Source organism: Hemicordylus capensis, chromosome 5, assembly GCF_027244095.1.
Source record: "Hemicordylus capensis ecotype Gifberg chromosome 5, rHemCap1.1.pri, whole genome shotgun sequence".
In the NCBI taxonomy this organism is placed as follows: Eukaryota; Metazoa; Chordata; class Lepidosauria; order Squamata; family Cordylidae; genus Hemicordylus; species Hemicordylus capensis.
Window position 1 is genome coordinate 237,336,390 of NC_069661.1, and position 27,447 is coordinate 237,363,836.

The 27,447-nt window shown below is 43.3% G+C and overlaps 2 protein-coding genes across 11 annotated transcripts in view; one reads left to right on the forward strand and one right to left on the reverse strand.

Moving 5' to 3' along the window:
* LRTM2 (leucine rich repeats and transmembrane domains 2) overlaps positions 1 to 14,472 on the forward strand; it is a 40,103-nt gene extending 25,631 nt beyond the window's left edge. For 2 of the 4 annotated variants that reach the window (XM_053255030.1, XM_053255031.1), the window contains exons 2-4: positions 1,205 to 1,358; positions 6,002 to 6,592; positions 9,628 to 14,472. In XM_053255030.1, the coding sequence (XP_053111005.1) occupies positions 1,292 to 1,358; positions 6,002 to 6,592; positions 9,628 to 10,082 (1,113 nt within the window). In that variant the 5' untranslated portion in view covers positions 1,205 to 1,291 and the 3' untranslated portion in view covers positions 10,083 to 14,472. The remainder of the gene's footprint in view (positions 1 to 1,204; positions 1,359 to 6,001; positions 6,593 to 9,627) is intronic. The other 2 variants (XM_053255032.1, XM_053255028.1) reach the window with 1 other exon arrangement.
* Positions 1 to 27,447, reverse strand: part of CACNA2D4 (calcium voltage-gated channel auxiliary subunit alpha2delta 4) — a 301,745-nt gene that overhangs the window by 96,328 nt on the left and 177,970 nt on the right. For all 7 annotated transcript variants that reach the window (XM_053255008.1, XM_053255007.1, XM_053255006.1 and 4 more), the window contains one exon: positions 27,224 to 27,301. In XM_053255008.1, the coding sequence (XP_053110983.1) occupies positions 27,224 to 27,301 (78 nt within the window). The remainder of the gene's footprint in view (positions 1 to 27,223; positions 27,302 to 27,447) is intronic.

Consider the following 27,447-nt stretch of genomic DNA (forward strand, 5'->3'; position numbering starts at 1 on the left):
GTGGCATCCTCTCACCAGTGAGCAGATGCACATATCAGGGATTAGAAGGTCAGGGTGTTTAGGTCAGAAGGTTTAGCTTTCAGGAACATTGAAGCCTGGTTGTCACTTCTCCTTTTACAAATTAACCAGTGGGTGCAGAACAAACAACAGCAACAAAGACACCAAAGTCTGTACAACACAGTACATAACAAAGAAGGTACCAAATCTTGGGAAGATACCATATAAACATGCCCGGCAGGTCCTAGGAATGTTAGGAAAATAGGGGTCAGCACTGGGTGGAGAATTACCTCAGCCTGTCTGGAAAATGGCCTCTGATAAAGAATCCTGTGATGACAGATCAGCCTGGCTCTCTCAACTTCAACAGAAACAAAATGCATGCAAAGCACTCAACTGTTTCTCATTTGTGGCACACAGTCTGCACATCTTTCCTCAAGGTTGCTTTTCTGTTACAGTAACGTATCTTGTCAGCTCACCAAACCTGTACTGTGTTTGCACCTTGGGGAAATGCAGTACTCCCCCCAAGTAGTTCATTGTTATTGGAATCACTGTGTGTCGAACGTGGTTACAAGGAATCACATGGGCATATATGATGCATTTAGTGATCAGCACAGCACTATAACTCAACTGCCCCCCACTTCAATGCCTAAACATTATTTTTAAGGTGCTTTTTAAAAAAAATGTAAGCCACGGACTCCTCTAATCTATTTGTGTGTGTGTGTCCCACCCCCTGCCAGTGCTGAACAGCATTTGGCTATTCTTATGCCCTGCTTGTAGTACACTCAAATTTGGTTTCAAGATCCCTAACAGGCTGGCAGGGCTGGCTTTAGCTTGTTTGCTGTCCCTTCCACCATTGCCCCACTCCACCTTGTTGGCTTCCTCCTTCCCCAACTATTAGGAAACACTTCCAAGATAGTATTGTGCATGTGCACTGTGTGCAGTGGAGCAATTGCTGTGAGTCTGTGACCAGTGTAGGAAACCTGCATGCAATACACATGCCCAGCATCATTGTGGTTGTGCTCCTCCCACCTGCAAATCATCTGCAGGCACTTCTAAAAAAACACACACACACAAAACAAAACACCAACTTAGGGAAGACTCCTCACCTTGCCTGACAAAAGGTTGCCTTTCTAGGTTGAGTCAACTATGTATGATTCCATTAGAGACCTGACAGCCATATGCTCTTTGCTCTGCTTTTGTCTTCTAGATTAGCCAGATTGCTGTTCTGCCCTGCAAGAACGTGCGCCAGCCTGGCTGGCAGGCACAAGACACCGTGGGGAAAACAGTAACCATCATGTTGTCTCTGAGTGGAGGCTACTGGTGGAGCAACAGGCTTTCCCTGAAATGGAGAGAAGCTAGCTGTAAGTACTGTCCAGGTTGGTTGCTTCTCAAATCATGGGAAGGGGGAAAAGACAGTTTTAACTTTAATAGTAAAGATCCTGATCTAACTTTCAGGTTTCAGGGCGTATAATGAGTGACAAGAAGTGTAGTGGCAATTTTTTCACATGTGATGCGTGCTGAAAGGTTTTGGTCACAAGAATGGGGGCTGCTCTTAATGGTAAATAGATGCACAGTGTACATGGGAGGCTCTATTCCTGTTAACAATCAACATTTAAAAAAAAACAACATACCTGTGTTTACATGATGATAGTATTTCACGCCACATGATTCATTTTTCAATGGTTAATATTTTTGCCCTCTTAAAAACAGCACACCCAGTGTTTTGTAATGTAGGAAAGGCCACACATTGCTAGAGGAAGCGGAGATGTCATGTTTTTCAGCAATAAGATGGGTGACCAGTAATGCATATCTGGAAAAGCACATCTTTTATGGGAGCTGTGTGTCCATATATGTTCACCAGATCAGGGAACATTGGGGGGGGGAGGGGGAAAGTTCCTCCCTCAGACAAGTAGCTTGTACCCACCAGCACCCCCATTTCTGTTTCAGAAATCTAACACGTGGGACATAGCTCGCCCATGCAGAAATGCACTTTCCCCCTTCCATACCCCCCTCATTTTTTCCCCTGGTGCTGCCACTGCCATTCAAATGGAATAGCCATATTTCTAGGAACAATCATTCAATTGAATAATGGCTCTTGGCCACATTATCAAGGTTTATGAATGTCACAGGGAAAAGGTCAGTTAATATAACTTGTGAAAACAGTTTATGCTGCAGTAGGAGTCAGTTCCATGAAAGTACTCTTTGATGATTCTGAGCCTGAAGAAGCTGTGATGTGGTTATAGGACTATCGCAATACAATGCTCCTGCAGCAGTCATGGAGCACCAGTATGGACAGCAAAATGCATGCATATCCCCTTTCACACCCATAGTTTCTAAATGAATTTATCTTGCTCAACTTGTCACTGAAGAATCTCTGCTGGAGCATCAGCTCCAGAGGCTGAGAATGTGGAAGCTCCATAGCATGAGCAGTAGGAGTGAAGGGAAGGTGAAGGTACTTCAATGAAGCAGCAAGCAATCTCTGAAGTGCGTTATGAAAAGGGCTCTTTGCGTTAATGAGAAGACATGCAGTTAAGCTGAGCAGGGGGTATAGACTCTTGCCAAAAAAGTATGACATGGGGTCAGAATGCAAGATGCCAATGGAAGTTGTCGAGGAAATTATTTCCTTTTTCCCAGGAGCCTCACCTTTGTTGTACATCCTTGCCTTCTAGATTGCTATTATGAATTATTTACTCTAAATGCCACTGAGCCCTGGCCTAATCTTATATTCCTGGATCATCTTACTAGAGTTCTGAGCACCCCACAAAGTAACATTACCTTTTCTTGACATAAGAGCATACAGTATGCTGAATATTTCACATAGACTATTGTTTAGTTGCTCCTGCTGCTTTTCATGGGATGAAAACTATATTCTATTTAGCTGCTTTGCTGAGCATCCACAAGTAAAATGGCTGCTGAGATCTAAGAACATGGACCTATGTCCCTGACAAACCACTTCATGGCCTTACTGTTGTTCCTATACAACTGAAAACTTTGAAACTCATGTTTCCCGGGCAACATAAAAATGAGAATCCTCCTTCTCTTTGCATCCTCACACCAGGAAAGTCTTGGGGTAAATCGAATTCCTGAGCAAACCTTGCACACAACTTTCTAGAAGAGGCAGCAAATGTGTCATCATTACGGTGGTGTCCCACAAGAGCTCAGACAGGTGCTATCAGACAGGAAGACATTCAATTAAGCACATACATAAGAGTGTTGCCATATAGCCTTACCTGACATGTTCTCACCTTTCCCTCCACACAAAGCAGCTAAATGTTCTTTCATTCATCACAGATATCATTGTATTATTAATATGGTACTTCTGTCAAGCATCTAAGAATGGCAGGATCGCATCACTTCTTTTCCCTCTTGTTCTTTCCAACACTGTACGTACTACATCCTATACAACATGAGATGTCCGAGTGGAATTAAATACCTTCAGCCAGACAATATCAGTTCTGGTGGCAATAAGATCAGCTTTCAGGGTATACAGCAGTCATGGTAATATCTGGGCTGCTGACCCTGATCTTTGCTTGGAAGGCGCTTCAGAGCTCTGAGAGCAGTTGTGTTGCAGGCCTCTCTAATTTTTGCCATACCGCCTGATCCATAATTTTTGTTAGGGGAGTTGGTGTAGAAGCACTGATCAGCATCTGCTGGGTTGATGCAGATATAAATTCACTTATCAGACAAACAACGTATAAAGAGTCTTGAAGATTACAGACTTTGTTTGGTTTAACAACTACCACATTACCTCATTGAATTAATGCCAAAGAGATCAGGTGCAAAACTGGATCTGGAGGTAAAATATCAAGAACTAACCTGCCAACTTTCCTTTCACTGTCCCTACGACTGGATTAAATTTGGTCCAATCAGTTAGGCAGTTCACAACACAAGTTAGCCCTCCTATGCCTCAAACATCCACACTTCCACCATATTGAATTGGGGTGGATGGCATTATCATAAACTATGCATTTGAGGTGACCCTATGTGTCCATACAACTGTACAAAATTTGGTCCAAATCAGTTCCCATTTATACCTCAAACATTCACATGTCCACCATTTTGAATCAGGGAGGATGATATTATTACAAACTATGTCCTTGAGCCATCCTTATGTGCCACTACACCTGTAGCAAATTTGGTTAGGCCGATCACAAGTTAGCCTAATTGCGCCTCAAATGTTCACATATCTGCCATCTTGAATTGGGGTGGATGACATTATTACAAACTACACCATTGAGGTGCCCCTGTGTGTCACTCACGACAACTGTAACAAATTTGGTTCAAATCGGTTAGGCGGTCCACAAGTTAGCCCTCTTGTGCCTCAAATGTTCATGCATCTTCCTTCTTGGATTGGAGTGGATGACATCATCACAAATGACACCCTTGAGGCATCCCTATGTGTCCCTACAGCTGTAGCAGTTTTTTTTCAAATTGGTTAGGCGGTTTCACAAGTTAGCCCACTTGCACCTCGAAAGTTTATGTGTCCTCCAACTTGAATTGGGATGGATGACATCATCACAAACTATGCCACTGAGGTGTCCCTATGTGTCCCTATAACTGTACCCAATTTGGTTCATATTGGTCCAGGCATTGCAAAGTTGATGAGGGGGACAGAAGGACACAGACACACATGGAATGCCGGGTATCTCATAAGCTTACTGGAAAGAAGCTAAAAATAATGGAAGGGTTAGAAAGCTGGAGTTGGATTTAGCACACTGTATGGCACACAGGAACAACATAGGAAGCTGCCATATACTGAGTCCAATTATAGGTCCACCTAGCTCAGTATTGTCTACACAGACTGGCAGTGGCTTCTCCAAGTTACAGGCAAGAATCTCTCTCAAATTAAATATCAATAGCCATGTCAGTGGTTTTGGAGTTGACATAAATTCAAACCCAAGCAAAAACAGATTGAAACTGCTGGTCATCATCCCCCTGCCTCCCACATAGCTCAAGAGATGCTTCCTTTAAGAACTCTTGATTGACCTTTATAGTCAGTAAGATCAGCTGGAACTGTCTTTTTGCACATTTCTGTGATTCCATCGAGGGAGTTGATGTCAGGGGACATACTTCTGTGGGGCATATGCATTTGGAGCTTCTTGCCTGTTGTAGTCCATTCTCTGAATTGCCCACCTCCGGAAAATGAAGCAAGACTTACCTTTTTAGGCAGCCTTTGCTCATCTTTTGACCTTTATTTCTGGTTTAGTTATTTGATATATATTCTGGCAAGGAACATACAACCAAAGGCCTTTGGGCATTAATTAGAATTTATACATGTAAATGCTAAGCAAAGTGCATATCCAGATGATGAATCTGGAGTCAAAATCACCTCTGTTTACCACAAATCCAATGTTCAAGAAAAAGCATTGAATTGAATTTGTTGTCTAAAAAGTTTCTGAAAGGTATCAAACTGCATATGAACAAATTATTTATGGAAATTGATTATAAGAATTGTCCCATATTTGTCTCTGGATTGTTGTCCCATATGCTTGTGTGCCTATGATAGTAGAGCACATTGACATCAGGCAGCAAAGCCCTCTGGGATATGCTGACTTTTCTTCCCAGTGAGACTGTAAAGATGTTTATTCCTTAGCCCTGGTAGCTCATAAAAGGCTGAAAGGAAGCTTGCACTGTTGGGAATCCATCTGGTAGAACAAGGATACATCTGTGAGGAAGCTCATTTGGTTACATGGAAGATTAATCTGATCACACAGTAACTTTTTAAGAACGTTTTAAAAATGTAGAAGGACCTGCACTGGTTTCCACTGGAGCAGATAAGGCAAACACGCACAACTGGTGAGGTGAGCAGGAAAGCTGGAATTGAGAGTGTCAGATGCCATCCTGCTAAATATATAGGGTCTCTGGTCATGAAACCCTAAAAGCCAGGAGATGGAGCCTTCTCATAGTCTGCATCTGTCTGCTAAATAAGGTCACTTTCATAAGTGGAACAGTTCAGTCATTAAGGATTTTAATATGTCTTCCTTCTCCCTCTTCTCTCCTATAGTGATTGCCTGTTGGTTTTCATTCTGTGCCGCAGAATCTCTTGTTGCATGTCCCTCCTCCTGCAAGTGCAACAGTGGTATTCTGGAGGTGGACTGCAGTGGCTTGGGCCTTTCATCCATCCCTTTGGACATTCCTACAAACACCAGGACCTTCCTTTTCCTCAACAACCAACTAAGCACCTTGCCAGGACAAGCTTTTTCCAATTTCTCTGCTCTCCAGAGACTAGATCTTTCCAACAATTTCCTAGACCAACTTCCTGAAAACATTTTCAGAGACCTTGTGAACCTCACTGAGCTACAGCTGAGGAACAACAGCATCAGGAGCTTGGACAAGGACCTTCTGCAGAACACTGCTCTTCTGCGTCAGCTGGATCTATCCATCAACGGCCTTGCTCAGATCCCCCCTGGCATCTTTGATGACCTGCCCTCTCTGCGCTGGCTCTCCCTCAGGTCAAACCGCTTGCAGAATTTGGACAGGGTGACCTTTGAGCCATTAGTCAGCCTGCAGCAGTTGCAAGTGGGAGACAACCCTTGGGAATGTGACTGCAACCTGAGAGACTTCAAATACTGGATGGAATGGTTCTCTTACCGAGGTAGGTACCATCAAGAGGGGTCCCAGCCCTCAATATTGCAGGTTATTCAGTGCTAATGTTTGCAAGGTATAGAGGGTTGGAAAGAGGCCACGATACCCAAAGGACTGACAAGTTTGACAGATCAGACTGACCTAAATTCCAGTTCTCGGACAAGAAGAACAGGCACAATGCTATAATCCTGCTGTGTTGTGCTGCACAGTAAAAAGCAGCATGTTGTAGGTCGGCTTGCAAATGCCTTCTCAGCCAAAGTCCTCTTTTCAAAGCTAAGAGTTATTCAAAACCTCAGAAGTGGACATATTTTATGGGGATCAGGAGAAGGAGATTGTTAAATATTCCATCTGATCATTTTTCTGAACTCATTGGTCACAAGTGACCAGACTCGGCTAGTGTGCAGTTGCTAGAGTACAATGACTTATGCAGGGTACATTCCAATATTTTCCATTACTCCCCGCCCCACAAAAAAACCCACGATTTCACCAGTGCTGAAGATCAAAGAAAGGGGTAGGTTAGTGGTAATATGTGCTCTACCATTTACATGCAATACATCTACAGTGTATTGTGCATTCACTCTCTCAGTGGGGATTTCACCAATTACTTTAGCCTCTCAAAGGGGATTTCACCATTTACCCCCACAGAGCCAGGGCTTTGGCCATCACTGTTCTGTGTCTAAGTCTTCCCATCTGGAAAAATGGTTCAATGGCATATATTGAAAAAGTCACTGGTAACATGCTAATCAACTGTAACCTTTGAGTCAACTAATTGTCAATGTGTTTGATATTACTGGATGGGAAATGTTAAGCATTATTAACCACTAATGCACCATCTCCTAAGCTACAATGGGAGCTGTAATTGTTGTTCCCCTGTTTGGTGCTGGATGATTATCTTTTTTTAAAAAAGTGGTTTTAATTATTAGAGTTCATATTTCTTCTTCTGAGGCACCTTGGCAGCCCATTTTGGGGGCAAAGGCAAGATGTTCATCTTAATAAAATGTAAGCAGAGAGCACAATCCAGACATTTCTGGAGCATTCTGCTTGCATTGTGCTGAAAAAGAAGGCCATGGGTGGCATTGGTATTAATATAGTGCCATCTGTGTGCCTGATGCTTTATAAAAAGTGAGAAGACAGGTAAACAGAGTTCTTGGAGCAGCGGCCAATATATGATGGATGAAAAGAGGACTCTCCTTGAGATTATTCATCAGCCTAGCACCAGTTAGAGGCCCCATTCAATTCAGTCTTCTGAGTTGCATGGGCAGAATCTCAGTGCTGTTGGACATTACTGACATTGCTGGTGGTTAGAAGGCCAGGGGGAGCAAAGTGGAGAACCCAGAAAGGTTTCCAAAACAACAGCAACAAAAACCTCCACATCTAATGACACATTCTGCAAAGGCAGATCTTAACCATAGCCTGTGACTATAATGTGTCTCACCTTTAAAGCCTCCAGTCTTTCAAGCAAATTATCTTTTGCAATACCAAAGTCCCTCTGCAATCATGTGTGTCGGGGGGTTAAGGCTGAGAGAATCATCCTCTGAACCCAACTACTACAATGTTTGTAGGGACTCTATTTGGATCCCAAGGCTCTAGATGCAGCAGAGAATGAATGCCATTTGGGCTGGACTAGTGTCGTCAGCATTTTTCTTCTTCAAATGCTATGGAGGCAGTGGAGAGCCTGAACCAATGTCTGAGGGTAGTGAGGGACTGGATGTAGGTAAACAAACAAACTCAATCCAAATAAAATGAAAGCAATGTTGGTTGAGGGATCAGTCGGCACAGGGCTAAATGTAAAGCTTGCTTTGGATAATGTACGCTCCTCCTGAAGATGTGTGGTTTGGAGGTACTCCTTATCTGCCACAAATTTTAGATGTTCAGGTGATGGGGATAACTAGGAATTCTAGCAGGTTAGGCTCTCTGTCCTGGAGAAGACAGACTTGATTACAAGTATTCAGGCTTTGGTAACTTAAAGACTAGACTACTCTATGTGGGGCTGCCCTTGAAAAGTATCCAGAAATTTCCATTAGTCCAAAATACCACTACCAGAATATTAACTGGGAACAGAGAGAGCACAAAACTCCACTACAGTTCCACCTTCTCTGGTTACTTATTTGTTTTCAGGCCCAATTCAAAACCCTGGTCTTGACCTTTAAGCCCTAAATGACCTGGCACCTTAAAGATTACCACATGCAGCCTCCCATATACATCAGAGTTTCTGCTTCATGTCTTCCCACCATCTGAGGTTTGGTATGAGAAAGGGGTTGACATCCTGACTAACGCTGCTTTTGCACAAGGATGCTGTGCTAGCTAGTTCCGCCAAATCTGGAGTTTGCATTCCAGACTAGTGTTGCACTAGCACAAACATGTTGGTGCTTGTGCAACAAGTTGCAAAACCTTCGGCACACTTCCTATGTTTTGCAGGGAACTTCTGTGCAACAGCACAAGAGCCCAGTTTTGTGCATCCCTGTGGTTTTGTGTAGCTTACACTGGCACAACTTTCTCTGGTCAGGGTTTTTCCATCACAGCACTTTGGCAGAGGAATGATCTCCTCAGGGAAGCCCACTTGCCTCCATCACTACTCATGTATCATTGCTTGAAGACATGGCTCTTTTATAAGATTTGTGATGATCATGTAAACTGACTGCTCCTTACTGATTTTTGTTGCTGCTGCTGCAGTTTTGCAATTCTTACCTTAGCATTATTCATGCTTTCATAGATTTTTATTTTTTTAATATTTTAGTGATTGTTTTAAATTGCTTGTTGTTAGCCACTTTGAATTTTCTTGTAAAAGAAAGGTGGAATAAATAAATACAATTATCCCAACTTCTTTAGAAAGAAATGAAAAGAAACTTGCCCAAATCCACTGAGGCTAAGGGCAAAATTATTATTGACTTGTAATGGCTAAATAGTTAGAGAAGTGGAAACACCCTCACATATTCAAATTTTTAACCACAATAGCTGTATTGAAATAGATTATTGCACTGAACATGGTATAGTCTGACACCAAGGAATGGTACTAAGCACCCTTCTCTTTCTCTTGTGGGATAGGAGGAAAGATAGACCAGCTGGCATGTACTTTGCCTAAGGAGCTGCGGGGCAAGGATATGCGCATGGTGCCCATGGAGATGTTTAACTATTGTTCTCAGCTGGAAGATGAAAACAGCTCTACTGTGCTGGACAATATTGGGCCCCCTTGCACTAAAGGAAGCCCAACTGCCCCCAAACCTAAAACAAGCCCAGAAGCAGAAGAGGAGACCAGCGTGGGTTGCCCCCAGAAACAAAGATATCGGCCAGTCAGTGTACGCCGGGCCATTGGCACAGTCATCATAGCTGGGGTGGTTTGTGGCATTGTATGTATCATGATGGTGGTGGCAGCGGCATATGGCTGTATCTATGCATCCCTCATGGCTAAGTATCATCGGGAGTTGAAGAAGAGACAGCCATTAATGGGCGACACAGAGGGTGAACATGAGGAACAAAAGCAGATCTCATCTGTGGCATGAATCCCTTCTTGGAAACTAGTGACAGAAGAGAACAGGGTCCTAAAGCCTGGGCCTTCTCACACCTCCCCAGACATGCAGATGGGACTGTGCTGTTGTTCCATTCACCCACTTAGTAAAATATGCTTCTGGGTTCAGGATGCCTGGCTCTGGGTTCAGTCTCTCACACTTCCTTCTGCCCATGTGTACTTCCAGCTGAATAAACTGTAGTCAGACCTCAAGTGCTCATCATTTCTCCACTTTGCACAAAATTCCCCATTGATGTTCATATCTAGGGAAACCCAGCCAACCTGGCACCCTCCCATTTATCTGCTCCATTTCCCTTCTTAACTGCATCACAGAATCTTTTGCAAGAAAAATGAGCGGCCGAACGGACCAGTTACGAAAGTGTCTAAAATTCATAGGTGGTGTCACTGATATTACCGCACAACAATCTACTCCTTCCCATCAGTTGTATGGTTTAGAGAGGCCTAGTTTGCAACTGCTCCAAGACTGATGCTAGGTCTATAACTGAATGCACTATAGCCACAGGAAGCTTGACCTTTCTGCTTTTTAAACTAGAGAGGAATTAATATGCTTTAAATAAAAAAGACACATTGTGAACACTCACTTTGGCATCTATCCTAGTCTACAAAATAAAGGGTACAGACAAATAAACATATTAATGCAGGCCGATCATCCACACATATACACAAACCTATTCCTGTGCACACCCCCGTTCTTTGCAAACCATCTGTACATTACTATTTGCAGAGAGCTAAAATATATGCCAGCTACCTCCTAATATGGACAATAATGCATGATTCCTGCAATGAAGGGCATTAAAAGGGCATTTGAAAGTGATAGGAGGTGAAGAAGTAGGAGTCACTATGTTTAAAAGGACAGTTACTTTGGGAAGGCTAATGTGCATCCTTAGAAAAGGAAAACATTTGTTTTTCGAAGATATTACAGTATTAATCTGAAAGGCTCTTACAGTCTTTGTGGCAGAAGTGGGTCTCCAGAAGGGATTTATGAGACCAACAGCCTTTCTGATCTACTTAGAAAGGGTATTTTGGGGACATAGATAATAGCAGGGAGGAGTATGGAAGTGGTTGTAGGGAAATCACACACACTGAAGGTCAAAGCCAAAATAATTAGCGAGTGGTATGTCTGGCCCTACCCATGCAATGAAAGATCAGATAGGGGAGGGCTGGGGAAAATCATTCAGAATCATGAATGGGACACCAAGGAGTTGCAGTGTAAAATCTGGGGGAAAGAGGATGCAGTTCAAAGATCTGTAAATATTGGTCATACATACAAACATCTTTCTGACATAAGCACATCTGTATGTCACTCATGTATGTGTGTATACTGGGAACTCATGCAAGATTCCTAGTGAAAAATAAGGGAGTACTACTTTTGTTCTGAGTAGCATCTATGCATATAAGACTCACAGGCACTCAGGCGCGTGCGCACACACGCACAGATACACGAGCACTAGTATGAGTGGTATGCATACTGAGACACATTGAACATTTGAATTGCTTCCCAGGGTACCTTCCCCCACATTGTTTTTGTTTTTGTTGTTGTTTTAAATCCCACAGCCCCTTACATTAGCTTCATCCATGTTCAAACTGATGGCAGGGAGGGGGAACCAACATAAGGACTCATTTTATATCTCTGAATGTGGGATAAAGTGCTGTCTCCAGGGGAGAGCACATATTGCCATGGTAACCTGCTCTAGCCCGTCACAGCGGGTATTCCTGGGATAGGAAGATGACACGAGAGGTCGTGCAGCCGCAGTTTTTGTGGATACTCTGATCCTTGCAGTCATGAAACAACTTGGCAGCTGGCCCAGATTCCAAGGTATCCCTCCAGCACCTGAGGAGCAGAGCCCAGCAATCACCTTAGCTGGGCTTGAATCAGGTCATTGAATGATGTTCCTCCTCCTTTTGCTGTATTTTGAAACCTCTGGATGATCTGTGGTTCTTTCCTTAGTTGCTGCTGCTAGTTCTGAGGGGAGGCAACACTCACTTTCCTTTCAATTCATCCCCAAATCCCATCAGCAAGCACGGACACTGTGAAGGACTCAAGATTATATCTTGGGAATGACAATTCTACTCGCCTCCATCCTGTAAGCAAAGAACTACTGCATCCAGAGAGATGGAATAAACCTCACGCAGAAGAGACAGTGTGGCAGAAACATTTCCCGTCAAGCATTAGGGAGGAGACTGGAGATGGGACTGGACTTTGGCCTCTCATTTTATGCATTGTGTGGAGATGGCCAGCCATCAAGACAAAGGACATATTCCAAGAGAGGAGGATAGACTCTCACTATTGTACCATGTAGGTATTGTATTTCCTCCAGGCACCCAGCCCCACTTCTGCTTTATCCCAGACTGATGGGCAAAACTGGGGTACTAAAGATTCCAGCCAGAAGTGAGTGTGTGAGTGTGTGTGTGTGTGTTGCTCCTACTATGTATACCCAGCAAACCAGCATGAGCACTCTGCCTGCTGGATAGAAAACTCCAACCTTGCTATCTCTTATAATCTTCCCAAAGGAACTTACCTCTGTAACATACTGGACAGCACAATCATACTTGAAATGGGACTTATGTCAGAGCCGTATATTTATAGATATCTATTTTACTTCTAAGAAATGATGAAATGATGACACAAAGTGAACTGTGTGTGCATGTGTGTTTAGGGGATGAGAAGAACCAGGAAGTGAAAATTAGAAAAGGATAGAGGGGAAAGCCCCCTTCCTCTTCCCATCCCCTATTCCCACCTTTGACAGGTTTCCTTCTGATGCCAACAACATTTTCTGTTTCCCATGTTGTGAGTTTAATTACAACTTTAAACTTTGTTCTGATTTTTTATTGATATGGCACAGGATTGGCCCTGATACTTCCAAGTTTAGCAATGCTTTCCTCTCTGGAAAGAGGAAGTAAGTGAAGGGGGAATGAAGATAGTTCTGGAGAAAATCAGGAGTGGTGGTGGTGGTGGTTGAATATTGGATGGTCCCAAAGAAACTGGAGCACTGGGAGTACAATGGGATACTGAGAATAAGATGCTGTTGAGTGACAATAGAACGCAATAAGCCAATCTGGGGAACATCCTTTTTATCTTACTGGGAAACTGTGCCTTCATCTATGATCCGAAGGTCTGGTCTCTGGAACGTACATTATGCAGCATTCTGGCCCTAGCTCTAGGACCCACTAGTGGCCCCCAGAATATATGCAAAATATCAGGTGATGGGTGAGAAAATTTGTTTGCAGCTCATCATCTAGGATGGTCAAGCTGTATGTGTTGTGAAAAGTCTGAATTTACAGAATTCACATACTTATTCTGCCTGAAAAGAAGTTCACCAATAAAACACTGGAACTAGGAAGATATACTCCTTAACAACACAGCTCTTCACAGAGTCAGTATCCTCTTCCTATTGGATAGAAATCAGCATGTATGACTGTCCCATGTAGAAGACCAAAATACTCAAAGAAGTGCATGGTTGTGTCAATGCTACCTTAAGGAGATTATTCGGGAGTTCAGCAATTTGCCACCAGTGTCAGCATGCGTATATACAATCCCATAGGAAGTTTTCACAATGGCACAAGGAATGCAGGTTTTGTATTAATTTAGCTAAGTTTCATACTTGCAAACACTGTTGTTAGGGGGTCTAACATGAGAAGCTAGCTTTATAGATCTGAATGGGGAATCCTCAATATTTAATTGTCCATCTGTTTATTTCTAATAATCCCATTGAAGTTTGTGTTTCTCTGTATGTATGAACAAAGCAGGTCTTGAAAACAGATGCCCTCATGACATCACTGCAAACTAAACAGCCTGGCTCTCCTATGGGCTTAATCTGACCCAATCATAGAAGTCTGGAATATGATTAGAAATGTGAAAATGCTGCAATATGAACATTCATAATGCATGTGCTTGTGATGTCATTGCAGAAATTTGCATGCATGAAATTTAAATAAGGATTCTGCATCATTTGTGAAAACTCCTGTGGTATAAATGGACTACTTCAGATTATCAAGTACAGCCAGCAAACTGCTAAGGAGAGGCTACCCTAACAAACAGTGGTTCTTGAATGCTGCTTGGAAGTCATAAAGGAGGATAATTAATTCTACCAGTAAAGGTGGATATAGACAGGAAATTTGCATTCTTGCACTGGTAGTCAAAATAGCATTATAGTACTCTGGTACAGTCAGAATGACCTAGGAAAACAGAGGGAGGCACAGTTCCTGCAGGCTGCGAGGGGAAGACAGATGGCACATACAATCTTTTTTCTTTCTGTTAAGAGTTTAAGGGACAGCGGCAAGATTTTTTTTTTTTAAGCTGAAAGTATATTATATTTCTGGTTTGTTGTTTTAGAAGAAGAATAAAGAATGTATTTTCCTATGCACCTCATGTTTTAATTTTGATTTGGGGAAATAACCCAAGCCCACTTCTCTGCAAATTTCCTGCAGGAACACCATGAGAGAAAGAGGTTCCTGAACACTCAGATGACATGTCCCTAAACACACAAAGAAGCAGGATGAACCACAGACGAGTAAAAGCTAATTGTTCAATATGGATTAGATCATGCACCTGTGAATCCTGCAAGAAAAAGTTCCAACACGGGTAATGGTATTAGCCTCTTGCAGCAAAAATAGCAAAGAGACTTGTGACACCTTAAAGCTAGCAGACATGACATAAGTTTTAATGCACTACTGTGCTTTTCATCAGTAGGTGGTTATCCCCAGCTGGCAGACAAATATACAGGCGCTACTGTTTACAATGCTCTTCTCTATCAATAACCCCAAGTCGTCCCATTGAAATTAAAAATTAGGCACTGTGTAACTTGTCCTTTTAATTTCAATGGGACTACTTTGAGTAATTTTCCTCATCATGTCAGCCAATTCATCTAATGACATGGACTCTCCACAAAAGCTCATATCACAACAATATCTTAGTCTTTAAGTTGCCACAAGGCTTTTTGGCATTTTTAAAATACTTCCAAGAATGCATTCTTCATTTAAATGCAAGACCTTTTGCACAGCTATACTCCATACTGGCTTACGGGTCTAGACATGCATAAAGCTCTGGGCATTCTGACCCTGTGACTCTTGCTCCCGTCCAAACGGACTCTGTTTTTAAGGACTTGTTCACACCAGCTTTGTGCTAGGCCATGCTGAGCCCACTTTATCTTTAACGGGTGAGCCAGCTGGGTTTTGGCTGGGTGCCAGCATTCAGCTGACCTGCTCACTCTACAGCCAGTCATGAACCAACTGCACACTGGCCTTGTGCTGCAGTATGGGACTGACACCCCTAACTGGTGCAATTGCTCACACAACTGCACAGCCGGGTTCCGCGACAGATCCTGCACCGGGTAGCCAATGACACCTTGTTCCTGCTCTCTGACGTATCACCTCTCATGAGCCCTGCTCCTACTTCCCACCACATTGACAGTGGTGGCGCTAAGAGATGTATACAGAGACTGTGTTCCTGTGCCCAAGTGACTGCAGAGCACTGTGTACATTGTACTGCCAAGCCATTCACTTCCAGTGTTTGGGATTGTTCCTTTCTCCCCCTCTTTCTTGTTTTCTCCCTCTTTCATCATGGTAATCTCTTTCTCCTGCCTCTCCATGAGCAGCTGTTCTTCAGATATTCCTTTCTCTGATCTTCTCAACTGTCACAGGCAATTCTAGCCCCCACACTCCATCTGCCTTCAAAAAGGGTAGCTCTGCTCCACAAGCAAAGGCTCTTCTTTCACCGTTTTCTTGCTTGACACAAATCCAGGTCATTTGAGACACAGAGGAGCCTTTGGAGGGATCCAGATTTAGATGCAGGTTTGGATCTAAATTAGCTAGCCTTTAAGGGACTGTGAATAGAGGGTACGGAGGCAATGCGTATTTGATTAGGCACTGAAAATGCATTTCCTGAGCTATACAGTCCTTAGCATGGAATACCTGAGTTGTTGACAACCCTACTGGGGAAGCAACACAGAGCCCACCCAGGAGGAAGCTTGATGCGAGACTGCTCTGTTTTGCTCTCCATTTCATAGGAACATAGGAAGCTGGCTTATTCTAAGTCAGACCATTGGTCCATCTAGTCAGTATTGTCTATACAGATTGGCAGCGGCTTCTCAATGGTTACAGGTAGGAGTCTCTCTCAGCCCTATCAGGAGATGCCAGGAAGGGAGTTTGGAACCTTCTGCATGCAAGCATGATGCAGGTGCTCTTCCCAGAGCAGCCCCATTCCCTGAGGGGAATTTCTTACAGTGCTCACACATATAGTCACCCATTCAAATGCAAACCAGGGTGGGCCCTTCTTAGCAAAGTGGAGAATTCATACTTGCTAACCACAAGACCAGCTCTCCTCCCCGAGAGAGTGCATTACTTGGGAACAATCAGAGTGCAGACTGCTCAAGCAGAATCAGGGACTGCAGCAGTGAAGATGTAGGAGCAAGACAGATCAACTCAATTTCCAAATGGAAATTATGACCACCATTCCCTCCTTTGGCAATGCAGCATTTGCTGCCAGTGCTGTCATATTTCCCTGTTCTATCACTCTGTTCACACCCCTCTGTGTGTGGTGGGGAGACCAGGTCCCAGGTTCCTGGCATCTCCAGTTAAGAAATCTAGGATAACAGGCTAGGCAAGACTGCTGCCTGAAGGAGAATTGTTGTCAGTCAGAGCAGATGGACCAAAAGGCAGTGAAATGGAGCCACTCCCGAGATATAGAGAAGTATATTAGTTTGTAAATAAAAATAAGACAAAACCCAAAACAGGTTAAATATGACTGCATGTGCTCAGTGGCTTCCCAGATCTCGGGAATGTTGAGGGAGCCAAGTGTGGTAAATGGGGTGGAGGGAATTGACCAGCTCAAGCCCCCAACAGCTTAAAGTATTCTGGAGAGGAGATTAGAGTCATAAGAACAGCCCTGATGGATCAGGTCCAAGGCCTGTCTAGTCCAGCATCCTTTTTCACACAGTGGCCCACCAGATGCCTCCGAGAAGCCCACAGGCAAGGGGTGAGAGCTTGCTCTCTTTCCTGCTGTTGCTCCCCTGCAACTTGATTGAGAGGCATCACACCTTGGAGGCTGGAGGTGGCCCACAGCCACCAGACTAGCAGCCATTGATAGACCTGTCCTCCATGAATTTGTTTAAGCCCCTTTTAAAGCCATCCAAGCTAGTGGCCATCACCACAGCCCATGGCAGAGAATCTCATAGATTAATTATGTGCCGTGTGAGAGTACTTCCATTTGTCTGTCCTACATTTCCTGGCCTTCAATTTCATGGGATGACCCCTGGTTCTAGTGTTCTGAAAGAGGGAGAAAAATTTCTCTGTCCACTCTCTCGACTCCATGCATAATTTTATACACCTCTATCATGACCCCCCATAGTTGCCACCTTTCCAAAATAAAGAGTAGGGATGTGCATAAATGGATTTTTAAATTTTGATTTGTGCCCAAATCAAATCACCCCTGATTTGTTTTGCATCCGACTATGTCCCCCCGAATCACCCCAGATTTGATTTAGATTTGATTCAATATGGATCAATTCAGACCACTTATAAAGGTCCTAAGGGCACCAAATTTGGGTAGTGGGTAGGTCCCCATGGGTGCCACCTACAACCCAAATTTCAAGGCAGTGGGGCACTTAGTTGATTTTTAATGATTTTTTTTTAGTTTTTACTGATTTTGTATATTTCCATCATAGGAAATAATGGGGATTCAAAGTCACCCTATCCCAACCCTAATATGGATCCTCAGCTTTCTCTCTTTTCTTTAAAAAAGCTAAGCTCTAGCCTTTGTAGAAGTGGAGTCATGGAGCAAAATGTGTGGTCACTATTTTTCAAGTGTTTGGATTCTTTGGCATATAATAACCTTTCCTCAGTGAATCCCTATGAGGATTTGTTACACACCTGCATTCTTCTTTTCATTTTGACTGTCATTGGTGTGTAATGAATCTTGTAGGAATTCATTATGAGGAAAGGTTATTAGACACTAAACATTTGCAAAAATTCCTAGAACATAAACTGAGTAAGCACCCCACTGCCTTGCGGTTGTGAGTGGGTTGTAGTTGGCACATGGCAGTTGACAGCTGGAACTGTCCAAAGACAGTCAAAATGAATAGAAGAAATGAAGGTGTGTAATGAATCCTCATAGGGATTCATTGAGGAAAGGTTATTATACACCAAAGAACCAAAACACTTAAAAATAGTGAAACACTTGAAAAATAGTGACCATACATTTTGCTCCATAACCCTACTTCTACAAGGGCTAGAGCTTAGCTTTTTTAAAAAAATGAAAGCTGGGAAACTGGGGGAATTAATAGGAGGAATCAAAATCTCTAGTAAATTAGAATCGAATCTGGCGCAATTCAATTTGGACCCGAATCTAGCCAATGGACCACAGAGGTGATTTGTTCTGTCTGCAAATCGCCCGAATCAGCTAGATTTGGGTATAAATCGATTTGTACCTTAACTGATTTGCACATCCCTACTAAAGCGTCCCAGATGCTATAGTCTTGCTCATAAGGAATGTGCTCCAGGTCCCTGACCATCTTGGTTGTTCCCATCTGCACCTTTTCCAGTTCTACAATGACCTTCTTAAGAAACGGTGACCAGAACTACATGCAGTATTCCAAATGTGGCTGCAACATAGATTTGTGTAAGGGCATTATAATATTAGCATTTTTATTTTCAATCCCCTTTCTAACTATCCCTAGCATGGAATTTGCCTTTTTCACAGCTGCCGCGCACTGAGTCAACACTTTCAACAAGCTGTGCACCACGACCCCAAGATGTCTCTCCTGGTCAATCACTGACAGCTCAGACCCCATCAGTGTATATGTGAAGTTGGGTTTTTTTTGCCCAAATATGCATCACTTTACACTTGCCTGCACTGAACCACATTTGCCATGTTGTCGCCTACTTGCCCAATTTGGAGAGATCTTTTTGGAGCTCTTCAAAATCTGTTTTGGATTTCACTACCCTAAATAGTTCAGTATCATTTGCAAATTTGGCCACTTCACTGGTTATCCCAACTTCTACATCAGTTATGAACAAGTTAAAGAGCACTGGTCCAAGTATAGATCTCTGGGGAAACCCACGTCTTACTTCCCTCCATTGTGAAAACTCTCCATTTATTCCTACCATCTGTTTCCTCTCCTTCAACCAGTTCCCAATCCACACATGAACCTGTCCCCTTATCACATGACTGTTAAATTTACTCAAGAGCCTTTGGTGGGGAACTTGGTCAAAAGCTTTTTGGAAGTCCAAATATACTATGTCAGCATGCCTGTTGACACTCTCAAAGAACTCCAAAAGGTCAATGAGGCAAGACTTGCCCTTGCAGATGCCATGCTGGTTCTTCTTCAGCAAGGCCTGTTCTCCTATATGTTTAACAATTTTGTCCTTAAGTATGCTTTCCATCAATTTAAGTGGTCACTGTCCCCCAATGTTCTACAACTCTGACATCGTGCACCAGGTCCTGGGTATCACTCAGAATTAAGTCCAAGGTCGCCATCTCTCTGGTTTGTTCCTCAACTAACTGTTCTAAGGCACAGTCATTTAGCATGTCTAGAAATTTAGCCTCTCTTTCATTACCTGAATGTGAATTTACCCAGTCTATGTGTGGGTAATTGAAGTCACCCATTATTACAGCTCTGTCTCTCTTTGACACCTCTGATTTGCTTCTCCAGCTCCAGGTCACTTTCTGTGTTTTGATCTGGAGGGTGATAGCATGCTTCCGGTAACACATTTCCTTTCCGTCTTAGTATTGTCATCCATAATGATTCTGTCGAGGACTCTGGTCCTCTTAGGTTTTCAAGCTTTTTGGATTCTATCCCTTCTTTAGTATATAGAGCCACTTCACCCCCTCGCCTCCTGTCCATTCTGTAGAGTTTGTATCCAGGAATTGCAGTTTTCCACTGGTTCTCACCGTTCCACCATGTTTTCATTAGCAACCAAGAACTTCAGTTCGCCCCCATCTTGGCTCAGAGGGTTCTGGTATGAGTATACAAACACCTATACACTGAGTCTCTTACCTGGCGTTGGCGTGTGCCATCTCCCTTACTGTCATTTGACATTTTTGATCAGCTGTGTGGCTGCTGTACTCCTGGTTCTATTCTGTCCCCTTCTGGTTTAACCCAAAACATTTGCACCCTTGCACCTTAGAGGATTTGGTTTCCCAAATGAGATACCACCCAGACCATGCCCCCATGGTCAGAGGGGGTATGCATATTATTACAAATGTGTTTAGAAAGCCCTGAGAATTGTATCCTTCTATGTACCTCACTAACACACGCATAGAGTCCACAATCTATTATTTTCACTGTTCAGGTACACAGAACCCTGAACTACCATCATCACTGCTGGCATTGTAAATTTTTTGAACTGGTAATTTAAAATGGCAAGGTTTGATTTTTGATCAGAAATGATAAGAAACTGCCAGATCGGGGATGAAACTAATAACTGTACCCGCTATGTCCAAGGCCTATAAGCACAGCCAGAATCTGTACCGCTAGACAAAGCTCTATTAAAAGATTCTTCTGGTGTTGTACTAATGTTTGCAGGTACAAAGTGTAGTCCTTTTAGAATTCAGAAAGCCAGATATGCCCATCACAAAGCACGATGGAGAAAAGTGCATGTGGATTGCCAATTAGATACACAGACCCATATGATTTCCATGGCAACACACACTGCCCTTAGCATTTGGGTGCCTAGTACTTAGGGACTCTTCACACATTACTTTTTGTGCATGTAGGATTTTTTTAAAGCATACAGCTAAAATGTAAAGTGTGAATGAACAAAGAATTTGAAAACAAATGTATCACAGAGTGTGCAAAATGACTCTTAGAAATATATCTTAAGATGTGTGAATGATGCAAGTGAAAGGTAATGCACACTCCTGTTTCTGGGAGAAGACACATATAGGGGTGGGCTGCACAACATTTGACTCATCAAGCTAAATGTAACTCACCAGCAACATACTGTGATGTGCAAGGTGCTTGTCAACTCCAAGGCAGCAAATACAAGAGGTTTACTGAGCACCAGGGACTCTATATAGGGCTGGTGGGCTGCATTCAGTTTGAGTAACCAACTGTGCAAGCCTGCATAAGACAAAAACTCAGATAATTCAGCATGAAGAGCAGTGGCGTAGCCACGATTGAGTGGGGTGATGCAACAGCACTGAGGCTGTGGCTCTCTGGGAGCTGCAGCCCCCATTACCCCCCAGAGATTGCCACTCACTCCTCATCTCGCTGCTTGCCCCACCAGTGCAAAATTCCCCCACCCCGGTGAGAACAAGCGGACCCTTTTAAGGCCAGCCTGTTCTTGTGCTAGGATGAGGCAGTGTGGTCACACCAGCATGGTGATGTCATCAAAACTGTCTCTTGCCATTCCACTAGGCAAGAACAGTGTTACCAAACTTCTAACAAAACCATACATAGCTTGATGACCTTCCACTTGTCACCATGAGTTCTGCACTCCTCAATCCACAAGAAACAGAAGCTAACTGAAATGTACGCTTTTCTTTGCTAAGATCAATATCCCACAACCTTCCCACCCAGATGTATGTGCAAAAATATGCAACCTTCCTACTAACTAGTCTCAGAACACAGTCTGTATTCTCTGACTCGCCATATTCATCAGCGTCTATCCGTAGTATTTTCTCAACAAGCAAATGTTATCTCCAGTGGCATATGATGCAAGAGAGAACCGACGCATTCGGAATGGATTTGATATGGAGAACAGTGTAGTCCTGAGTGTAAGATATGGCCTGCCTTCTGCTCCTCAGATTCTAGACTTGATTTTTTTCAGTAACAGACTTGCTTCATTAAAATATCCCTCAAATCACTACTAGGCTGCCTACTGAAATGGACTGGCAACAGACTGAGGTCAGACAAAAGAAAGTACTTCTGTGTACAATCCCTAAATAATTATTGGCATTTGCTGCTACACGATGTGTTGATGGTCACTAGCTTAAATGTATTTAAAAGAAGATTAGACACATTCATGGAGGGTAGTTCTATTGATGATTATTAGCCATGATGGCTAGATGAAACCTCCATGTACAACAGCAGTATGCAACTGAATCCTAGTTGCTGGAGAATACACAATGTGGAAAGGGCTTTTGCCTTCATACCCTCCTGGTCGGCCTCTCAGAGGCATATGACTGGTCACAGTGGGAAGCAGGTTTCTGGGCTACATGGTCCTCTGGTCTCATCCAGCTGGGCTCTTCTTTTGTTTTATGACACAAAGTATGCACCATTATGTGCAGACCCCCCCCCCCGACAGAGAGATCCCTGAGCATTCAACCATGCTACAATTGCAAATAAATATACAAAAAATTACTAGCCCACAAAATATTATACGAGCCTGTTGTCCATACCACTACTATTGCTAGTAGATTATTAATTTGGTGATTTTTTTTCAGACATTCTTAAGGGGAGGGCGGAGAAACGACCCTCTTCTAGTTTACAACAGCTTTCCTGCCTGGTTGCCTGGAAGCAATTTCAGCTCACCACAGACAACCAGGTGAGTGGCTATTTACAAGCCTGAACTATCTATCTAGATACAGATTGACAAAGTCCATGCCTTCCATAGACACACACTTTTGCAGGGGCATAGCAAGGTTGGACAAAAAGTGAAGATGGGGCCCTGCCCGGCTTCTTATTCAGAGAAGAATGAGGGGAAGAGCAAAGAGCAAGCAGTCACCCAACTGGCAAGCTCCCTCTCCCTCAAGGGCCCAGGAACATCCTCCACCCCACATTCAATTACCACTATACCCCTGCATATTTGCATACACAATAACATGTGGATAGTCTCCATGTACAGAAAGCCTACAGACCCACTAAAATAAAATACGCATTTGTGCAAATGTCACATACTATTTGTATAATTCAAGCCCTCAAATATACAAGGGGCTCACTGATGATTCTACTCTGTGTATCCATATGTGCCTGCCCATACTGATCAAGTAGCTTCCCTCATAGTGGAAACGCCTGCACATATCCATATCAACAGGACTGGGGCTTTGCAGGAGTTAATACTAGTGAAAGGAAGGAGAGGAAATTAAAAGTGAAAATTTGAAAGCCCAGCACATGACTCTTCTTCTATCACATCTGTGAATCCTGGAGCGTGAGAGTAATTGTCTGAAATGAGTCAGACCAAAGGCACAAGGAAGCAGTTTCCATAGCAACCCCCCTCACTGCTCTAATTCCGCTCAGAATTAAAATGACAGCAAATAATTTGGGAGCAAAGGGAACATGGCAAAGTCTATGGGCACCCATCTCAAAAATCTCCTGCAGTGCCTGAGCCTCTTCTGGGCCATAGTCAAGGGTTCCTTTCCCTCCAAGTATGACAGCAGATGCCACCGGGAGACAAACCAGCGAGGACAGTGACAGACAGATAACCCTGGGCTAGGCAGCATCTGCTGTGTGAGAGATGAAACCGGCTCTTGGGCTGGAGTTCCAACTCTGGAATAGGCTTCAAGCCAGTGGACTGGAGACAAGTGGAGTTCCCAAGGAAATGCCCCACACATCTAAGTAATGCAAATCCCAGAAGAACAAGCTTGCAGAAAATCTACCTTGTTGGAAAAGCCCCATCCCAGGGGCTCAAAACACAGTACAGTAATTAAAATCTAAAGCAGAGTTTTGCGCACTTGTGCAAAATATAGCACTCTGATTTGTTTTGCAGTGGAAGGAATGGTTCAAAGAATTATAGTGCAGAATTCTGTGTAAGTCTCTGCTCCGACAGCAGGCACCAATTTACAATCTCAACCCACAGCAGGAACAGTTAAAGGAGCCTTTAGGAACAGTGCAGGCCAAAAAGCTGTTCGATTTCTGAGTCTTGCTGGCATTCAGCTGTGTTATCATGTCATTTAACAGTGCTACTCCATACAGGCTGGTTATGCTGCGCGACTCGCACCCAGCAGTCCAAATGCAGAAGGAAGTGGGAGGGAGGGTTGCAACTCAATCCAGAACGGGGGGGGGTGCACCATTGCCTAAGTGTGGAATACGCACAAAGCCTATACAGGATTTGTGTGTATGATAGCAGAGCTTCAGACTTCTCTCCTCCTTATGCTGTGTCACAAACCTCTTTGGAAACTCCCCTGATTTCCAAAGTACCTTGTCAAGTGTAGTGCAGGGCTGCTGTTAGGAACAAAGAAGTCAGAAGCCTCTCCACATGTACATAGCTCATAGCACTATTGGTTGTCTTCAGTGTACTGTGCAATAAAAGCAAGGCATAGTGGGTTGGGAAACAGCAAGGCACAGGCCTGATCTTTAGAAATTCATTGTACTGGGGAGTACAGGTCTGTCTAGGATATGTCTTGGATTTTCAAGCCCTGACAACAAATCCCGATTTCATATGCCACAGCAACCAAAACCAACTCCTTAAAACACACACAAACCAGCGGTTGTGCATGGTTGGAATTATGATCAGATACCAAGCAGATAATTCATTTGAGGAGAAGGTCACACAATAAGGAAGACATCATATACACAGACAGGGGAGACAGCAGCACTCCCACATAAATTCCAGTGGTTTCACTGGGACTTTAAATCTGTCAGCAGCTGCGATGTAACTACAGCAGTTTCTCCCCAGTGAAGAATAAAGCCCCAGGTTATTGACTCACATGAGAGAACAGTCAGTAATGTTATTTGGAGCAGGCTTAGGAACTCTTCATGTTATACAACTTTGTGTTTGTCATATGAAGAGACCTGATTTTGCGAGCAAAAGGCTAGAGGCTTGTACCTCTAGAGACAAAATAGCCTCAATTAAACTATAATTAATAATTATGTCTTAGTTAATGTTTGCACAGTGATCAAAAGCTGTTAGGCACATTAAAGTAGCTAACAGGAGTTCCTAATTCACTGGAAAAGGCACAATATAGGCTGCAGCAGTGAAAGCTTCCTCCATGTGCTTCCCTTTCCACCTAGAAAAGGCTGCAACCTACTCTAAGTTAGCACAGTGGGAAATGCTCAGAAACCACCAACAACCACCCTGTTTTTGTTCCCTATTCTGTTCAGAACTAGAAGCAAATATTTGGCTGATTATGTTGAATCAATATATTCCATTTATTGCTCTCCACCTTCTTGAATACTCTGGTCCCTCGGACCCCTGTCTCTTCCAACCTACTTCTCACACAGTCCTAGCCGAGATGTGAAATTTCTCCAGAGACCTCTCCCCACTTCTGTGGTCCCTCCCTCCCTCCCTCAGCTCCTTGCTTCTCAAAGCAGTTCTGAATGTTACCAAAAATGAGCTACAGACTGTATTGGCATCAACAGCCTGTGAGTGTCCACTGTTCAAGTTTCTCTTTGGACACTACCCATATGTGTCATTAACTAAACATGCATGAATGCTCTGAGCTAGTAACTCTTCTTTATAATGTCTAAAGCCACCATTAGCATGATGCCTTTTCCAATAGCTATCTCCAGCCTGGGCTTTCTGTACACCCCCAGCAAAAACATTTCCCTAGGCCCAATTTCCAGTTGGATTCTCAGCTCTCAACTCCCCTGTCTTTCCTGAATCCCTATCTGTTCACCATCTTATCTCTTGACCTTTGACATAGATTGACTTGCCTATAACTAACCCAACTCTTACAAAATCTCAGACATCAGCAAAGCCACTTTAATAGCTAAAGAAAACCATTATATTAAAGCCCCCAAACCACCCAGTGCACAGTACCTCTTCCTGGCATACAATAAAAATTTATATCAGGCCATAGATCCACAAACATCAAAGTCTATAACTAGCATGGCACTGAACATTTGTAGGTTTCAGTTTTGCTCTGGAAGCTACCCTTTCAAATGAGGCAGAATGTCAGAATGGTACACTGGAAAAGGAAGCAGCAAAGATCTTGGAGACTGTTAACAGAGAGCAGCTTCCCAGCCTTTCAGCCAAGGCTGTAGTGTTTCTCTGGGTGTGTCCCTCCAGAGCTCAGCTGGGAATTCTATGGTCCCAGATGAAAATTAGCAGAAGGTTTTGGCATGTGCTTATCCCTGCCAACTGGGCAAAGACATACATTTTAAGTGGTGGGTCTCTTCTATTTAGCAGAGAGAGAACAACTGTCCCTATTCATTCCAGCATAGCATCCATCCATTGTCTATTGATGAGGCTTGTGTTTCTTTTTAGACTGCGAGCTCTTTTGGGACAGTGCACCATCTTCTAAATCCTTTTGTTATTGAAATAACAGCAAAAGGGGGGGTGATATTTGCCAAACATGAAAATTAAACTGAAACTGTGCATGTGGTTTAGGCTCAACCCTGGTTTTAAATGGATGGATCCATACAATATATTTTCCAAGGCTTTGACCAGTCATGCTAAGGCTTCTACCACTTTCCAAACACAACCCTGGGTTCTTCCAGACAGCAACAAAGAAGGCTTTGAAAGGCACTTGTGAATGAGTTGAAGGCGAGAGCTTACTTAGCACTAGGGTTGCCATGCCTCCCGAAAGTCCAGGTTTCACCCAGATTTTAAGCATCTCATCCAATTGCTTAGCCCACCCAGATTTGCCTGGATTTCAGCTTTCATTTAAAAAAAAAAAAAAGCTAAGCTTTAGCCCTTATAAAAGTGGAGTTACAGAGCAAAATGTGTAGTCACTATTCTGCTCAAAAATTATTTTCAAGCCAATTTACATAATATGCAAATTAGGCACCCGGATTTGGAATGCCGGAATATGGCAACCCTACTCAGCACCCACACACTCTTGTAGACAAGTGTCAGCTTTTCCAGCACATTCTCACTCTCAGGTCACAGGCCCAGAAGAGAACTCATGTGGTTTCCACAGTGCCACCTGCTGGTCAGCTCATATTTTCAGTAATTAACTCGCACTTTCCCCAATTTGTCAGAAAAGTAGTATTGAAAAGTGGTGCGTTAATCATAGAAAGCAAGAGCTGGCCAGCAGGTAGATCTGCAGAAATTGCACGAGGTCACTGCTGGCCATTTGACCTGCATGTAGGATTAGACTGGAAATGCCAATGGCTGTATGCAAAAGAATGTAGATGCTGACAAGCTCTCACCGTCAACTTATTTGCAAGCTCTTTTCAAAGCTCTCTTTATTGCTGCCTAGAACAGCCCAATTTCACACATAAAACAGACCTAAAATGAGTTTCCCCATTCGTATCCTCAACATTATGCCTCAACTGTATTTAAACAAGCTCCTACCTGCGGCGATTCCTGTCTTCCCACCCACAACCACAGCGACGGATGTGCTCACTGTTACCGCTTCAGGTGGACCGCCTTCTGTCAAGAAATAAATGTAGCAAATTCAGTATCTGCCCTTGTATCCCTAGGGAAGAGGATGTCAGAATTGACATGCTGTTGACTCCTTTCACAAAGCAAGCACAAAAAAGCCCAATAGAGAGAAGACTGAGTGTAGCTTTTGACAA